The following is a 16,430-nucleotide window of genomic DNA, read 5'->3' as shown; positions in this document are numbered from 1 at the left end:
GAACAAAACGGATACATTTTGGATATATTTAATACCTAAAATATAAAAAAACAATCAATAGATTGAGTAGATATGAAATTGCAGGTGAACCATTCATTGTATGCAGGTGGCACTAGCATTGAGGTGCCAGCAGCTATAACTGTTTTGATCCAAAGATGGTGCACATCTACATCGGTCAGTCTGATCTGCTGATCTGTTAGTTTCTGTGTGAGTTAGTGCAGATTTGTCTGGACCTACAGGTCTCAAACTGCTGGCTCTGCAGCCCTGAAGGCGCCTCTTGCTCTCAGATGATGCTGGCTAGTTTCAGGATCACCAGTGAAGCCGCGTGTCCTTGTTTCTGTCTTAAAACTGTCTCTGATGTAAACTCTCTCTCTAACCTACAGTGACCCACAACGATGGAAAGTTCAGTGCTCAACTCTCCAAGCTGACTGCCATTGGACGGACACGGCATGACGAGCTGTAGATGGTCAGATAACTGACTTTTTTCCAGTGAAGTTTTTGACCAATCAGAGCACCTTGATGAGCTCTGGGAGGAGCCTCTTGGTTTCAGCTCTTTAGTAAATGAAGGGTGGATTTAGGAGAGAGAATTTCTAGAATGACTTTTAAAACTTGAAAGGGATGATTCTGCTATTGCCGCACTTTGTATGTCAGTACATAAACCATCTGCTATGTTTTAATGAAGGATTTATGAGTGAAAACACTTCATGTGATAAAAAAATGCAGCAAGGAATCTGTTGCGTATTCCAATTTTTTACTACATAATGTCCTAGTTAAAATTCTGCCATAAGATAAAGTGCTTCCATCGTTGTTTCTTGGAAACTGAAGCTGTGAGATTTACTGAAAATATAGTTCTGATGCGGTGGGGATGTATGTGAATGTGTAGAGGATTGGTGTCTTAGGGCTTGAGAGTATAGATAACATATTTAGAGTATGGAGGGATTTATCCATCCTATGTAATCCTGAGAAGAAATTGAGTAATCCTCAACAGCGGCATCACACGCGCAAAAAAACAATTACATTTTCCTCAAATTCATTCTGCTCTAGACAGCTGCACGCATGCATTTTATCCCATAAATCACCAATTAGTACCACTTTTATGACTTTCTGTGCTGTTTTTGGTCAGAGGGGATACTTGTTACAGAGCAAAAAAAAAACAGATTTACTGTAAACTAAAGATCATTCTCATTGGATATTTGTTGTTGATCCTTTAAATTAGATTTTTCTGGATACAATGCAGAAGAAGATACACATATGCTCCTTATCTCAGGATATTTCAGTCACTTTGCAATTTTAATAATAGCCCAATATAAATCAAACACAAGGCGTGCACAGGCGTTAAGATCAAAGAGTATTTATGGCGAAGAGATGTCATCCCATATTCTGCAGCCCTTTTTCAAACTTTTACTTTCATCTTTCTGTGCCACGTGTGGATCAGCGAGGATTGTGCAGGTTTCAAAAGTACATCCCTGTGATTACAGGTCCCCCTCCTCTCCCTGATCCCCTATGTGGCGTATAGGATTGCCTTTATCTTCCTTACATTGATCCAACCCTCTTAGATCCACACAAGTGTCCACAAGATGAGTTCTGGGGATTGATTTCAGATTTGAGGATTTTGCTGATTTGATTCTGAGGTGGGATTACTCACAGAGATTCGTACGTTGTTTGGTCTGGGTTTGGATTCTCTCATCTGTCTGGAGAAGTTCTGCTGAGGAGTTGAGGACATGCTCAGTTTGTTCGTCCCTTTGTCAAAGTCGAGGCTCCCTCTGGGATCACAGCAGGAAAAAAACCCACATCCGATTGCTGACCCAGGATAGAAAAAAAACAAACAAACACAAGAAGTGACTTTTTTTGTACATGCTTTCTTCTTTGCTGTCCTGATTCATGCTGAAATGTGATGGATGTTTCAATAAAGACACAATGTCACTATGTCGGAGATAACTCTTTTTTCTTTCTTCTCTCGTAATTTCAGTCATGATCTGATTGAACCTCCCACAACCTCGCTTAAGGGTAACATTAAAAGAGAGGAGAAATTTGAGCCCCAGCATAGAGGTATTTTATATTCTGAAGGAAAGTCAAGGCCAGGCCACAGTGAACATGGTGGAGGTTTTCTTTTTGTATGCGCCTGTCATATCTGTCCTAACAAAAAAAAATAGCTATTGTAATTCTAGCACTAATGTATTTCTAAATTAAAGTCAGTTTGCATGCTGTAAAAAAAACAGCCAGTTTTCAGCAGACAAATGAGCCTTAAAATGAAACTTTATATTAAAATAAACAATGTGAAAAATGCTCTCTGTAATCACTTCAATTAACGTATATTGTCCTCGGATAAACGTTTTCCATGAGATAAAGAGCTTTCATTGTTTCTTGTTAATTTCGGGGGAATAAGGCTTTACGGTGAGGATCTGCTAAATCCAGCTGCACATATGGGAATGTATAGCATGTTGACCTTTGAGGGCTTATAGAGAAATAGAGTCCAGAGGGATTTATTCATTTCATGTTAAGCCAAGAGTAAATCAGTAATCGTGATTGTCAGGAAATTATTATCTGTTAGTTTGCATTCTCAGATTTTAGAACGAAACATCATTGTTACCATTGCTTTTCAGTATAATCTAACAATGTCTGTTCCTATTGAACACCTGTATTTCATGTCGAAAAAAATCCATTTTGTTGTAGCACTGGTAAGAAGAGCAGAGCTGGTAAAAGCTGTGCCAACAAACTCCCACAGATTAAAACATCCTACTGCAAAGATGTGACCATTTTAGACTCTCATTTCCATTTTTGTGGCCTCGTGTGGAAAAGAGTTTGACTCTTTGTTCTCAAGCTGGTTGTTCCATTAAGTAACAAGTGTCTCTAGTACAATAGCTCTTTGTTAACGACCTGTTCAGCCCTCCTCCGAGACTCAGAACTGCAGCTATGCTGTCATTTAGACCCTAAACACATATCACAACTGTTACCATCTGGTACCAGTAAAGATGTTTACTTCAACTTTTTCCCCTATTGTGCCAAAACCAGGAAGTTCGATACACTTGATGCTGCCAAACACTGGCTTACATTAAAATAGCTTGCATGAAAAAGCCTTGATTAGAGACATTTTGAGACTAGCTAGCAAATAGCCTCCAGCGATGGCTGTGTCTTAATGTCAGTCCAACACAAAAGGCTGAAACACCTTAACAACTATTCAGTGAACTGCAATGTAACATTCGAAGCAATGTAACTTTTGTAACTCTGACTCCATCTCTAGTGCCACTGGCAGACCCCTGACTACAGTAGACCAGATATAAAAACAAATGTGTACTTGTAACCTTGTTGTCACTGGTTATTAGCCTACCAGTTTCAACCAGTTTAGCCACAGACATAGCCATGTGTTATGGCATTTAGCATTCATTTTTGAACACCATATATTTGAATACACATTTATGTTGCACCTCTTTGGGAAAGTCTAAACCCTAAGGACAACTTTTGTTCTACTATTTCTACCATAAGAATTTCATTTCACCCAATAATGACCCACAATGACATGACTACACTGTGCTACATGTTTAAAACCAATAAGCAATTGTAGCATAATAGCATACCTAGATGGTGAACATCGCTGAGTCATTGTGAGCTTGGTTGCATTCTAATGTAAGCTTTTTTCTGCCTCATTTAGCTGCCAGCATTGCTGTTGAAATTTCCCAGTATGAGTACTCATAATGTAAAAAAAATCCCACAAAACACAAAACCAACAATTAAATTATCCTGGGGCGACTCACAAATGTTTTAGTGTATCAGAGCGTTTAGCTGTCCAAAACACTGAAAAACTCATAAGCCAACTACATTTATGCCTTTGATAACATCTTCCTTCATAAACTACAAACACTACAAACATGTGCACTGTATTTTACTTTGCTAGTTTAAGGAATAGACATCACCTTGATATAGTGACATATCTTTTGGCTATTTTCATATTTCAGTATTTCTGAGGGTTGAGAGACTGATCGAATCCGATATTATATATATATATATTTTTTAAAAGCCACAAGAAGGTATCGTAACATTTCAGAATAACTTCAGATGGCCAAGATAATGTGCCATCGATTAGAGGTACTGTTTTATTTCAAGTTGTACTAGTAGACTAGTATGTAGATTTGGTAGTGAAATTTGTAAGTTAGAGAAGTGAAACATTTCTATGTTTTTTTTTTTTAACTAAATACACAAACTTTATTCAAAGGAAAAAAAGGGTCCCTGGCACACTGTTTGGAGCCATAAAGCTAACAGGAAAGTTACACTTTCACTGTTGCGGGCCCACCACCATAACTTCTCGCGTAGCATTTTAAACAGTGTTCCAGGGACCACATTTTCCTCTGAGGACATTTTGTGTATAGAGTTATGAACATATACCACAGAATCTGTAAACTTTCACATTTCTCTACCATACTCCATAGTGCACCTTTAATAATGCTTGGATTGCAGTTACTGTTTTTTCCTATTTCCTTTTGCAACCACCTGCCCCTGATTTCGCCCTCTTTACGTCTCCTGACATTTTGAGGGGAACAGATGGAGATTGTGGCTGGGTCGGTCAAGCCAGAGGCAGCAAAGGAGATGGGATTTCTGTAACACCAGGGGCCCTGTGAAGGGTACGCCAAACGACCAGCTGCCCCCTGTCTCTTGTTCGGTTAACTTCCTATATGGCCTTGCTTAGTTCTTCATATTTTGCAACCTTTTCTGTCTCAAAATCCCTCACAGATCTCCAGGCCTCTCCCCTCCCCTCCCCTGCTTGAAAATGTAGCCGAGTTCTTGTTAAATCATCCCGACTTTGACAGCAATTATCCAGCCCAGACAATGCTGACATATGTGACTGGATGTCCCTGTCTCTTGTTATTATGCAATGATTTAAATTTCCTTCATATTCTATCTAGTTAGGCCTTCTCCTTTGCCCATTCTGTGGGCAATCTGAGGGAATCTGAGAGCCTGTGTGCATAGTGAGTTTCTGTTACCCAGACATATGTTTTATTGCCCTGTGAAGCCCAAGTACTCAAGAGATTTGTATAGGAGGATGTCCACAGAGTCAAGCTGTTCATCCTGACATACTCACCCCAAGTTACGTCCTGTAACCTTAGAAACTTGGTCTCAGCTCATCTTGACGAGCCTTAAATCACTCTGCACGCTTGCCGACTTGTGGCTGGTTGTTGTGTATATGGCTTTGTCTCGATCAGCCTCCTGCTCCTGCTGCTGCATTGTCTCACACTGTGGTCGAGAGCAGCCTTCTTTTTTCGGGGTATGGGGGAGCTTTGCGGGGCTCCTTAACTTTCTCTGTTGGATCAGAAAGTCTGTGGTGGGGGTACGGCGGTGGCTTGCGACTTCTACGGCATTGTCCTGTCTGTAGTTTAGCCTCTGAGGTTCTGTGAACGGGGCCTGCTGAGGATGCTCGCCTCTCTCTGTCGGTATCAGAAACAGGTTGAGTTTTTGGTTCTGTGGGTGGGCAGCTCGCAGATGGAGATTGGACAGATTGGTTGTCGATTTTTGGCGTCTCATATTCCCCAACTTTGTTCTCTTTGATGACAGAAGGGTGGTTGATGGAGGGTGGGGGAGGATTTAGAGACACAGTGGAGGGAGGGGAGACCCTGATAGAGGAGAGAGGTACAGGGGAGTGAGGCTGGGAGGAAGGGCTGTTGGAGTGATGGAGGTTTATGGTCAAAGGGGAAAGACCGGGAGTTGGAGGCCTCACAGGAAGGATTCTTTGGGGAGACATGTTAGGGTCATTTGAGGCATGGTTTTGCAGATGAGGAGGGTTTGATGAAGAAAGACTGCGCCCACCTCGTCTGGGAGAAGACCCCAGACTGCAGGTGAAGCGAAGAGTACGACTTGGGCACAGCAGAGCGTTTGGCGGAGATTGGCTCCTGCTGTAACAATGATCTCTCCTGAGGGTGCCAGATGAGACTGACGCTCCTGGCTGGTGTTGTCTCCCTGAAGGTCTCTGATTGGTGCTTCCCACCATGACATCACCAGTGCTGGAACCTGAACCAGAGCTGCTGTCGCTGGAAGGCTTGTCGCTGTCGTCTCTTTCAGTCCTCCACTGCTCCTCGTCATTCAGATCAATGGATGAGGTGAGATAGTCGATCTGATGCACCACCTGGAAAAGAACACACAAGGACAGATTAATTCATTCAGTCTGGGGATGAATTGAAAAAACGGGATTGGAAAATAGGGAGCTGTGCTGATTTGACCCATGAGTATCAGTTTCAAGAGTTGTATAATGTCGTCTGTGGCTCTGAATGGAGCTTTGTTGTTTGAGAAAATGACCCTGCTGATGTCATGATGATGTCATCAGGGTTACCTCAGCTTGGCAGCAGAAATTTAAAGCTTTGACTGAAAGCTCTAACCGAAATGGCGTTACAAGGATGAGGATGTTTATCAGGCAGGAAATGTCAAACTGACGACTACTTACACTAACTAAAGTTTATGCGCATGAGTATGTAAAGACTGGCGTTGGCTGTATGGATGCATATGTGAATTATGCAGACATGTAATTTGTCAAGTTGTGAGTGGGAGCTATGTGTATATATCTGCATCATGGATGTGTGGGAACAAATAATCCCAAAGTGCGTTCATACATGAACCTCACTGCTTCTTTACTAATGTTTTTCCCTCCTTGTACATTCATATGACACCCACTGTACTCTCTGCTTGTGCATGCATTTTTTATGGATGGATGCCGGATGCATCAGAGTTTCGTTCTACTGTTTACTTGTCTGTAGAGTCTAAACGACAATTAGGGAATCTTGAATCTTAAAACCCTTGCATTATGGGAAATGTCGTTTACAGCTCATTTTTAAACACAGTTATCACCAATAAGTCTTTTATCTTCCTTTTGCGATAATTCTTTAGGCTATTTAATCTCTTTTTTTCCACCAGTGTCCACAATAAATGAAACTGCAGTACCCAAATGCTGCAGTGCCTTTTATGAACACCTAAAAACTGCTTAGCCCAAGGTGACATCTGCGAATGTTTTTATTTTGTTCCACGGTCTTAAAACCAAAAACAATTCAATTTGAATTCATAAATAAAACACATGAAGCAGCAACCTCTCCCCAATGACAGGCTGGATGCAATGAAAGTCTGTGGTCGGATGCTCATCAATGTGAGCTGCGAGAGCTATTTAAGCATTCTTTTAATTAATTTTAAGCACAACGTTTGAAAGGAAAAGGAGAAAAAACATGAATCCAAAAGATTTACTTTGTATACACTGCGTTTACATGATCAGCAGCTTAAACCCCCAGTCAGCGCAGGACAGTCCAACAATAATCCAAAAACCCTTCTTTCAATTTCATTAATCTCAAACAAAATACAAGAAAAATATAAACACAACCAATCTTACCCCTGTGGCCTCTACAATAACGCTGATGTGAAATGTTAGAGTGGTTTTTCTTCTCTGAATTTTCCATGCCTGCATTTATAACATATAGCACTCCAGATGTTGACTCTTTAACAGCGCCTTCTGACCAGTTGTGAAGCTGTAATCTTTAAGTGTGTCACACGAGTTACAACCGAGTGCAATAAAAGCTAAGAAGGGTGGCCTTACTACAGGGAATGTGTCAAATTAATTTAGGTTGGTTCCTCTTCGTGCAAAATGAAAAAAACACTCTTTACAATGAATCATATACAGGTGTACACCTCTGTGAATGCATATTTAAGTGAGCACGGTAAAAGTATATGCACAATTCAGATAATGGTCATACAGACAGTCACACACACTCACACATATGGGCTGAACCATTCCGCGCGCCATACGCACGCACACACACACACACACACACACACACACACACACACACATGCATGCACACACACACACGAACATGAGCACGCACGCACGCACACACACACACACACACATGGAGACAGGAGAGATTGGAGAAAATTACACTGGGGAAAATGTTTGACCTATCTCTCCACCTGCTCAGCGTGCACAGATAAATCCTCAGCCCTGCTGGAACAGATGAATTATTGTTTTGTTCTGTGTGTTCAACAACATCCTTGCCGATGTCAAAAGATGACCTGGTTTGTCTTTGCTTCTTTTCTTTTCTTTTTTTTAAATTGTAGCTCTTTGCGCCAGGCATTTCCCTTTTACTTTGAAGTGCAGCGTGTGTATGCACATGGAGTGACTGAGCAGGTGCTGCTTGTTAATATCAGAAATCAGAGGAGATAAAAGAGCAGAGGACCCTGTTTTTTTTTATCTGTGTTTCCCTGGGTGTTTATTAAAAACAGTGTGTATTGACCCCTCAGGTCTTTGCATATGCTGCTGATGTGCAGTCAGCAGTGCAGATCAGTTGATTTAACTCTTTTGGTTTGACTTTGTTTTTGTTTTCCTTGCAGTTGAGTCATAGCACTGTTTTTGAGTGTGTCAAAATCAGATTTATTCTTCTGTTGTGTAAGAGGTCTTTAGTGTTGCTTTAATATTTGTATAGTCTGTCTAGAATGCTTTACAGGCTCTCTCCAATTCCTTTTTATAGCATTGATTGATTTTTAAATATAACTGAGTGTTGCTGCTCATGCAACAGAATGATAAAACAGGGCTTTGAAATAAATATGCGACCAAAGTTTTCTCGGGTGCCTTATCCTTCTTTGAGCTGTCGTCTCTGTTGTGAAAATTTGGGATTTTCTATCACAGTCTGAAACTCCCCCTCCTCCTCCTCCTCCTCCTCCTCCTCCTCTTCCTCCTCCTCCTTCTCTCCCTTCTTTTTGTGTGGCTCATATGCACTTTCATCAATTTTATATTAATGCTGTCACACAAAACCTTCCCAGCGAGGATGATGAGGTTACTAACTCTGGCTTAGCTGCAACCTCATAGATGCAGATCAAATTGCGAGAGGCAAGATTTTACGTGTCACACTCACTGGACAAGGCAGAAATGCTCGGACATAAATGGATTATAAACAAAGCGTCGGACGCTATCCAGCTGTGCCTGGAGCGACATCTGTCCATATGGAGAGAGAGAGAGTGCAGGAGGAGGAGATGTTAGAGGAGGAGAGACAGAGAGAGTGATAGAGTAGAGATGCATACCGCTTTGCCTGAAGTCACACAGCATCATATCAGCAACCTCTGAATGCATCATGCAAATGGGGCATATAGCTATTGTCTCAATCACCCCTATTTAAATGTTTGAGTGCGGGTTGTGTAAATGTTTGGTGACAGACAACAGAGGAGAGTTGGAGAAGCAGTTTGCAGACTCTGGATGATTCTTGCAACCCTGCTGCTGACTTTTTAATGCATGTAAGATTCTGCTGAGGACGTGCAATGTTATCTACAAGCCCTTAAGGTTTAATAGAGTTAGCATGAACATTTCCTGCATGAGGAAACGTGTAAATTAATGAGGGAGGGTGCAGTAACTTTTCTGATTTTGTTCTGAACTGGTCTATGTGAAAAATGTCATTTGTGCAGGCAAAATGGTTAAATAAACACCTTCTTGTTCTGAAAAAAATACCCGGATACATTACCTCTCTCATCTCCTGCTGTACATCCCTCAATGCTGTAAGAACCTGCTCCAGATTATCCACCACTCGTTTGATCTGTTTTCGAACCACTTTCCTGCTGCAGCCTCCCTCCGTCTTTTGCGACTCCCCTCCATTCTTCTTCCTGTACTGCACCCACGTCTGATTCTGGCCTAGGATCGAGATGTGCTCCAAGCTTTGCCTGGCTTTCCTAGGTCGTTGCAGTGTTGTGGTGCAGCCCAGGCCGCTCTGAGGAACCTCAGTGGAGAAGAGGACTCCATTGAGTGGCCTGTGGAAACCATCCACAGGTGGTTCCCTCAGGTCTCTCTGGCTCTGCGAGTTCCTGCTCTGCTGTTTGATGTAGCTGAAGCTTGAGGTGAAGCCATGCTGCCTCTCTAAGAGCCCCGGCCTGTCTGTGCCGACCCAACTGGAGGAATGCAGGTCTCTATGGCGGTGAGTGGTGTTGCTGCTGTAGTCCCATAACTTCTTGCTTCTGTCCTCCATGCCCATCACCACTGGAACTTTACAGTTTTTCTCTTCAGCAGCAGGCGCAGGAGGTGGTCCTACGAGCGGCCCATATTTCCTAACCTTGGTGCTGGCCCTGTCATTCTGCGGCTGAAGGGTTCCACTGTGGTTCCTCGTGGAGCCCTTGCTTACATCTTGCGGTGCCTCCTCTGGACTGATCTGGGTGCTTGGGTCTGGTTGCAGTTCTGGAGAATGGTTCCACCTTGCAGGACTCTCTTCCCTCTGCTTTCCCAGGCTCCCCTGCAGGATGTTGTGCCCCCTAAGCACCACCGGCAGCATCCTCGCCATCCCCACGCCATTACACCGAAGGTCACCCTTCTTGGCTCGGTCCTTCCCCTGGATGGAGAAGAAGCCAATGCCTTTGGCTCTCTCCAGAGGGGTCAGGTTGTTGCGGGCCTCCGAACCAGATTTGAACTGTCCGTTGAGCCCTATGTCTCCGCTTTGGTGGGGTTTCAGACTATTTCGCAGCCAGGGGATGAAGTGAGGGGTGTGGGGTTTGAAGCCTTTCTGCTCCCCCGGCGCTGGAGCTCTGCTGTCAGAGAACATGGTGATGGATGATGTCCAGCAGCCTCACAGACAGAAGGAGAAAAAGAAGACGAACAGGAGGACTCCTGGGACACAGAGCTTCATCCTCTTTTTCCATGAATCTTCTCCCGTCTTTTTGATGACACTATCTGACTATATTCAGTCTCTTTTTTCCTTCTCTCTCCCTCTCCAAAACTTTTATCTGCTCCTTCCCCTCCTCATTTCTGATCCCTCCCACCAACCCGACTCCCCTTCTTCCACTGAAGCCTTTTTCCGAAAAACCAACCTTTCTCTTATCCCTCCGTTTCTTCTTCTCTTCCCACTATCCTTTCTGTTGCTGTGCTCCTGAGCCCCTCATCCCCTCATTGGGCTGGTCTCGGAGATGCCTTGGAGGGCCTCTCTCTCTTTCTCTCTCTCTCGCTCCGTCTTCTCTCTCCGCCTGCCTGCGTCTCACTGGCTCAGAAGCAGTGGAGGCTTCCTGTCTCTACATCTCTCTCTCTCTCGCGCTCTCTCTCTCTCTCTCTCCCTGTCTCTCTACCACCCCCCTACACTGCGCTGCGCTGCCTCCTCTCCTGGCTCTTTCTTCCTCCCACTCCCTCTCACTGCTCTAACTCCCTTTCTCTATTACCCTCTTCTCTCCCCATCTCTATCTCTTCTCAGTGCTACTAGCTGCTCTCATCTTGTCGTCCTTTGGCTTTGCAACTCTCTCCTTACTTTCTTTTCCTCCCTCGTTCTGTCACTCTCCTTTCCCCCCCACCTCCTATGTGCCCGGCAGAGCAGCTGAACTAGTGTTATTAATCCCCCCGTTAGCCAATGTATACCCACGTGATCCCCCCCTTGCTTCCTTTCTCATCTGATTACTTCTTCCCCGGCTCAGCCCCTCACAATTAAATGCTGCTTAGGAGTCCAAAGGGGGTTTAGACGGGAGGATGGCAACGGGAAGGGATGGAGGAGAAATAGTAGGGGGGGCACATAATTGCGACCCACAAGATCAGAGATCAGCACCAGTTTGACAGAAACTATAAGCTGCCTGCCTCTAAACAACAGCCTGCCTGGCACGGCTCTCCCCAGATTATTCTAACTGTCAGCAAATAGTGTCCCGTTACATCCCAGTTGTTTTCCCTGTTTTATTTTCTGCCGCATATCCAACTTCCATTTGTTCCAATTATGCGGAGACAGCTGCTATTTTCGGGTTTCTCATTCAAATTCAAATTCTTGGCTGTCTGGATTAGATTTCTTGTGTCTGACAAGCCCAAAAAATGCCTCCTAGGTGTCTATTTTTTCGCAGCCACTGTGGCTGCTTGGATGGGACCCTCCCTGGCAGCATCTGAAATGAAAAGACAGAAACACAGCCACACAAAAAGCCCTGACAGTTTGCTGTCACTCAGCAGTGAGACATTCAAAGCATCTGTCATTCTGTTAGTCAGCATGGCAATGTATTCCTCTGGTAGTGCCCTATGAAAACACGACTTCATTCACTGACATATCTTTTTTACAATACAGGTAGCAGGGGGGTGGAGAGGAAACAGACAGAGGCTCTGTGTAATCTGTAGGCTTTAAGAAGATTCCTGCCTACATGTCGACAGACTGCTGTCAGCGCGTAATGACCGCTAGTCTGGATAGAAAAAGCCTATAAAGAGTGGAAGTAATGGAGCAGCCACTATTAATCCTTTAGAGGATTGTTCCTCACGGCATGTGAGTGCTCAGAGCTAAAGACTATTTCTGTACAGTGTTTAGGTCGCTTCTGCATTTAGAGATTTGATATGTGTACGTCAGTGCTTAAAGGTTTCAAAGGATATGATCATTTAAAACTGAAAATGACTTTGAAATAATGTTTTAATCATTTACATTTAATGCAAGAGCATAGTCTCACACAAAAGTAATAAGTTCCCCACAAGTCTGAAATAAATAATGAAAAAATGTTATACAGACAGAACGTGCAAAAAAACTGAAGACATCAGGTTCAATAATAGCTTAACTTAATGTGTAAATGTTGTTCAGTGTTAGTGCATGTTAACCTGAATGTAGAAGACGATATAGAGATTACTGTCCAGTCAAAATTATGTATCTTCAAACTTTGCAAGTAAAAAAAAACAGATAATAATTAATAAATAGATAGATAAAAAGAACAATAATAATTATATTGACTATTGTGTATATGAAATGACACCTAAAATATATAGAATGAGAGTCTAAATGAATACAATGAAAATCTGAATACATAGAAGGTTAGCTGGAATATATGAAATAAAAGTTTGATAATGTGAAATCTAAGCTTCATGAAATTAAAGATGAAATATAAGGAATGTGAATTTAAATACACAATTTTTAGTTGAATATGTGTAGTGTGTTTCTCCCAGAGGTGTGTCACTATTAGTGAGTCTGCACAGAATCTTGTATCAGCAATCCTGAAGAGACAACTGAGGCCCTTGCAAAACGCTTGCACTGTCCAAAGTAATGCTGCTAACTGTATTCTAAACCGTTATATTGATGTCGAGGTTAATCACCATTTTATGAGTGAAAGTCGCTGGCCAGGCAGTTCCTACTCAGCAGGCAAAACCTCCCACCACACAAGAATCTCACTGTTACCTTATTACTTTGTTGAAAGAATAGATTATGGATTCCCCATGAAGGTATATATTCCAACTTTCATTTAACATATGTCTTGCTTCTCATATTTAAACATTCATTTAATAAATTTAATTTAATCAAATGTACTTTCCTAATATTAGGACAGTCATCAGATATACTCCCACTTCATATACATCCAGTATACTGTATATAGTTAGGAAACACATTTAAATAATCTCAGAATGAGAAGGCAATTCCCACTTGGTCCTTTTAACATCTGGCAGGTTAAGCTTGAAAAACAAACAAATAAAACAAACAAAAAACACTTTTTCTCTCTTTCTCTGTGGGTGTGTATGTTATAGGCCTTAAATTACATCTCTTTAAAAGATGTTTTCCTTATTCCTTATTTCCATTATTCTCATTTTCATCAAATTTAAATACATCTTAGAGGTCCCCAACACATGTCTGTGAAGTTTCTTGTTGTAAATCCATTCTGATCCTGAATTTGATCATGCCTATAAACTCCTCTATCTCAGGCCTGCTCAGAACAGACTGTTTCTGTGTCTGTACCTTTAAATGCTAATGAGCTGTGTCTGACCACGCCCCTCTCTGGAAGGGCTTTGGTGGCTCGAGCTCTTGCTTCATGCCATATTGTTAACGGTGAGTAGGCAGACTCAGAGGGCAGAACAAACACCTATTTGTGGGTGTCACCCACCTTGGGGAGGGGTTACTTCCCTTTGTGATATCATGAAGGGAGAATCTCCAAACAGCCTATTTGAGCAAACGGTTTCTGAATAGTGGAGCAGGGAAAAGATGGAGAGGATGGACTTTTCTCATAATTTGGAGGTTTGTAGACAGACTAGAGACACATAAGTGTTAGAAAAACATGGTAATGTTTATTTTGCATAATATGTGACCTCTAAATCATCCTGCCCCTTTTTGAGGTCCAGGATTAACACGACAGGGAAACATACACTATCATTGCACAAACATTTAAAGTCAATGTGGAATAATAAGTAGCTGTCACAGTCGCAGTCTGTTCGCTTTTTGGCTGGTTAAACACTTAAGTCCTGCTGCTTTTACTCCTTTTTTTATATTAATGTGATGAATGTGAGACTGATGGATGGGTAAAAATGAACTGATACTATTTCAAAGCTGGAAGAAATCTCCTTTACAGTTAGCTGCAGTGTCTCTTGTAACTCCTCTAATGCGGGAGGTGTTTTGTCACCATCATAGATTCAATATGCTTGGAACAGTTGGTGAAAGGGGGAAGCAAACAGAGCATATGGCCTCATTGTAACCTTGTCCGCTGCCTCCTGTAGAGCTCCCTCACTTGTTTTGAGTCCTGTAACAAACTGACGGCCCATCCAGAAGCAGCAGAGCGTTGCATGCTGGGACTCTACAGCTGTATGAATGTGTGTCTGCTGAACTCTGCTCCCACTGCAGGTTCAGTTTCCCGGTTAAATTTCTCCGAGCAGACACAGAGAAAAAGAGAGAGAGGACATCACTGAACACCTTACATAACTCGGCGGAAAAGATAGATGTTAAAGCAAAGCTTTGAAAGCAAAAGGCCCCATGTCTGTCCAAATGTCCTGTGAAAAATGGCCTTTAGCCACAGTGAGAATGAGTTTGGGCATTTGGTAGCTTTCTATAGCCACCTGGACGGCTACAATTTGCAGTTTCTTAGGGATTACTTGTGTTTGCAACAATGAATTTGGCTCTGTTATGACACAAAGTAAAGTTTCCTGAGAACACATTGTTCATTTTTGTTGCATTAAATATGGAAGTGAGCAGATGCTGTCTTCCCTGAAGTGTCCAGTGTCGCGCTGCTGATAATCCTCAGGGCTTCAGCACTGAGTTGTGTGTTTATGTGCGCGCTGCAGTGGTTTTGCCGTCGACTCATATATATTTTTTTGTGTTGTTTGCTTTTGGATTCCCCTCCCCTTCTCCTCCTTGAACAACACGTCAGTCAGGTGCTCTCCGAGGACTCGAGAGGGAAAGGAAGAGAGAGTGAGGAGCGGGGACACCAAGAAAGAATAAAAGAGAGGCAGAGAAAAGACAGGAAAAAAGAATTTTGAAAGACTTCTAACTTCCAAAGCTGACTGTCATAGATGTGCTTGCCAGAGGGGAGAGCACCTTTAAGCATACTGGATGAGTAACGATGTGGAGGGACTACAAAAGCAAAGTAATACATAATAAGCAGTGCTTGCTCTGCTCTGCTCTGCCAGCTAACCTACATGAGTTTGGTGCCGGGAGAAAATTTGGAAGTGCTTGAAAGGTCAGCAAAGACCTGGTGTAAAAGGCGCTTCTCCTTAAACGCCTTGCACACACTGTAATAAGATTTAGAAAGTACGGATGTAGCTGTTAGATTGAGATGTCGGCCTTGACACGAACATTTCCATAGAAGTGAGGAACGAAAACAGACAGTGTGGGTGACTAAATCAAAAACGTGACCCAATCTTTTGCATACTGTGACAAACCATGAGTTTATTCGCAGAATAATTCACTTGCAGGTCATCATCAGAGCATAAAACCTGCTTCTTCTTTATATGCTGCAGCATAAATCAACAAATGCATATTGTCTTCTGTTGTCAAAGCTGCAATCATTGCAAAACTGCAATGGTTTCTTCTTTAGTACCACTCATCTTTTGACTGCAATCAAAGGGCTTTTTTCTCTCATTAGAGCTAAAAGGCATTTTCAGCAGCTCAGATGATAAAAGAAAGTCTAGAAATATGGCCGTGTGATGTTGTACCAGTGCAGAGAATAGCCTGCTGTTTGAACACAATGCCCTGTGGTTTGTTTTGTTGCACCACCCAGAACTCAAACATTAGGGTGTTTGAGCCCGTATTGACAGGCGGCCAGACTTTGTAGTGTTATGCCAAAACCAACTGCCTGTATCCTTGCAGGAATGGACCGTGTTAATCCGGCTGGGTTTGTCCTTCCTAAAAGGGTTTTACAGCTACGCAGGAGAATTGCTCCTTTGATCCGGGAGAGGAGTCGCATGCTACAATGCCCAAGCTCAACTTTGTTTACTTCAGGTTAGAGGTCCGCAGCACAAATCATTACTCAGTAAGCTGTGCTTGAGCACAAGTAGAAAGAGTAATGGGGTCCTCTGCATGCTTAATTTTCCCCCCATCTTTGGATGCAGGACAGCTCCTTTGTAGTAACTTCATTATGTCAAAATGATAATTATGCCCCAGTGGAAGCTCGCTTCACCAAATGTATGAAGAGCCCTCAGTCACATCCGCTGATAATCATGTCGTGACTGTCATTTCCAAATTAAAATTTTCAAAAAGTGTTTGAGCCAGACGCACATACACTGCGAAGGAGAAAAATAA

General features: G+C 42.6%; 2 protein-coding genes across 3 annotated transcripts in view; one reads left to right on the top strand and one right to left on the bottom strand.

The window, feature by feature from the left end:
* Positions 1-1,926, top strand: part of mydgf (myeloid-derived growth factor) — a 7,261-nt gene extending 5,335 nt beyond the window's left edge. The window contains exon 6 of the mRNA XM_020631823.3: positions 384-1,926. Coding sequence (XP_020487479.1) covers positions 384-463 — 80 coding nt within the window. The 3' untranslated portion in view covers positions 464-1,926. The remainder of the gene's footprint in view (positions 1-383) is intronic.
* Positions 1-11,300, bottom strand: part of LOC109982542 (uncharacterized) — a 13,343-nt gene extending 2,043 nt beyond the window's left edge. The window contains exons 1-3 of one of the 2 annotated variants that reach the window (XM_065955995.1): positions 9,477-11,300; positions 5,075-6,112; positions 1,646-1,800 (exon numbers count right to left, since the gene is read on the bottom strand). In XM_065955995.1, the coding sequence (XP_065812067.1) occupies positions 5,222-6,112; positions 9,477-10,541 (1,956 nt within the window). In that variant the 5' untranslated portion in view covers positions 10,542-11,300 and the 3' untranslated portion in view covers positions 1,646-1,800; positions 5,075-5,221. The remainder of the gene's footprint in view (positions 1-1,645; positions 1,801-5,074; positions 6,113-9,476) is intronic. The other variant, XM_029276972.2, reaches the window with a different exon arrangement.
* Positions 11,301-16,430: the final 5,130 nt, after the last annotated feature.

The sequence above is a fragment of the Labrus bergylta genome, chromosome 6, assembly GCF_963930695.1.
Source record: "Labrus bergylta chromosome 6, fLabBer1.1, whole genome shotgun sequence".
NCBI classification, from domain to species: domain Eukaryota; kingdom Metazoa; phylum Chordata; class Actinopteri; order Labriformes; family Labridae; genus Labrus; species Labrus bergylta.
Note: the sequence above shows the minus strand (reverse complement) of the source record. Positions and strands in the feature narration are given on the sequence as shown.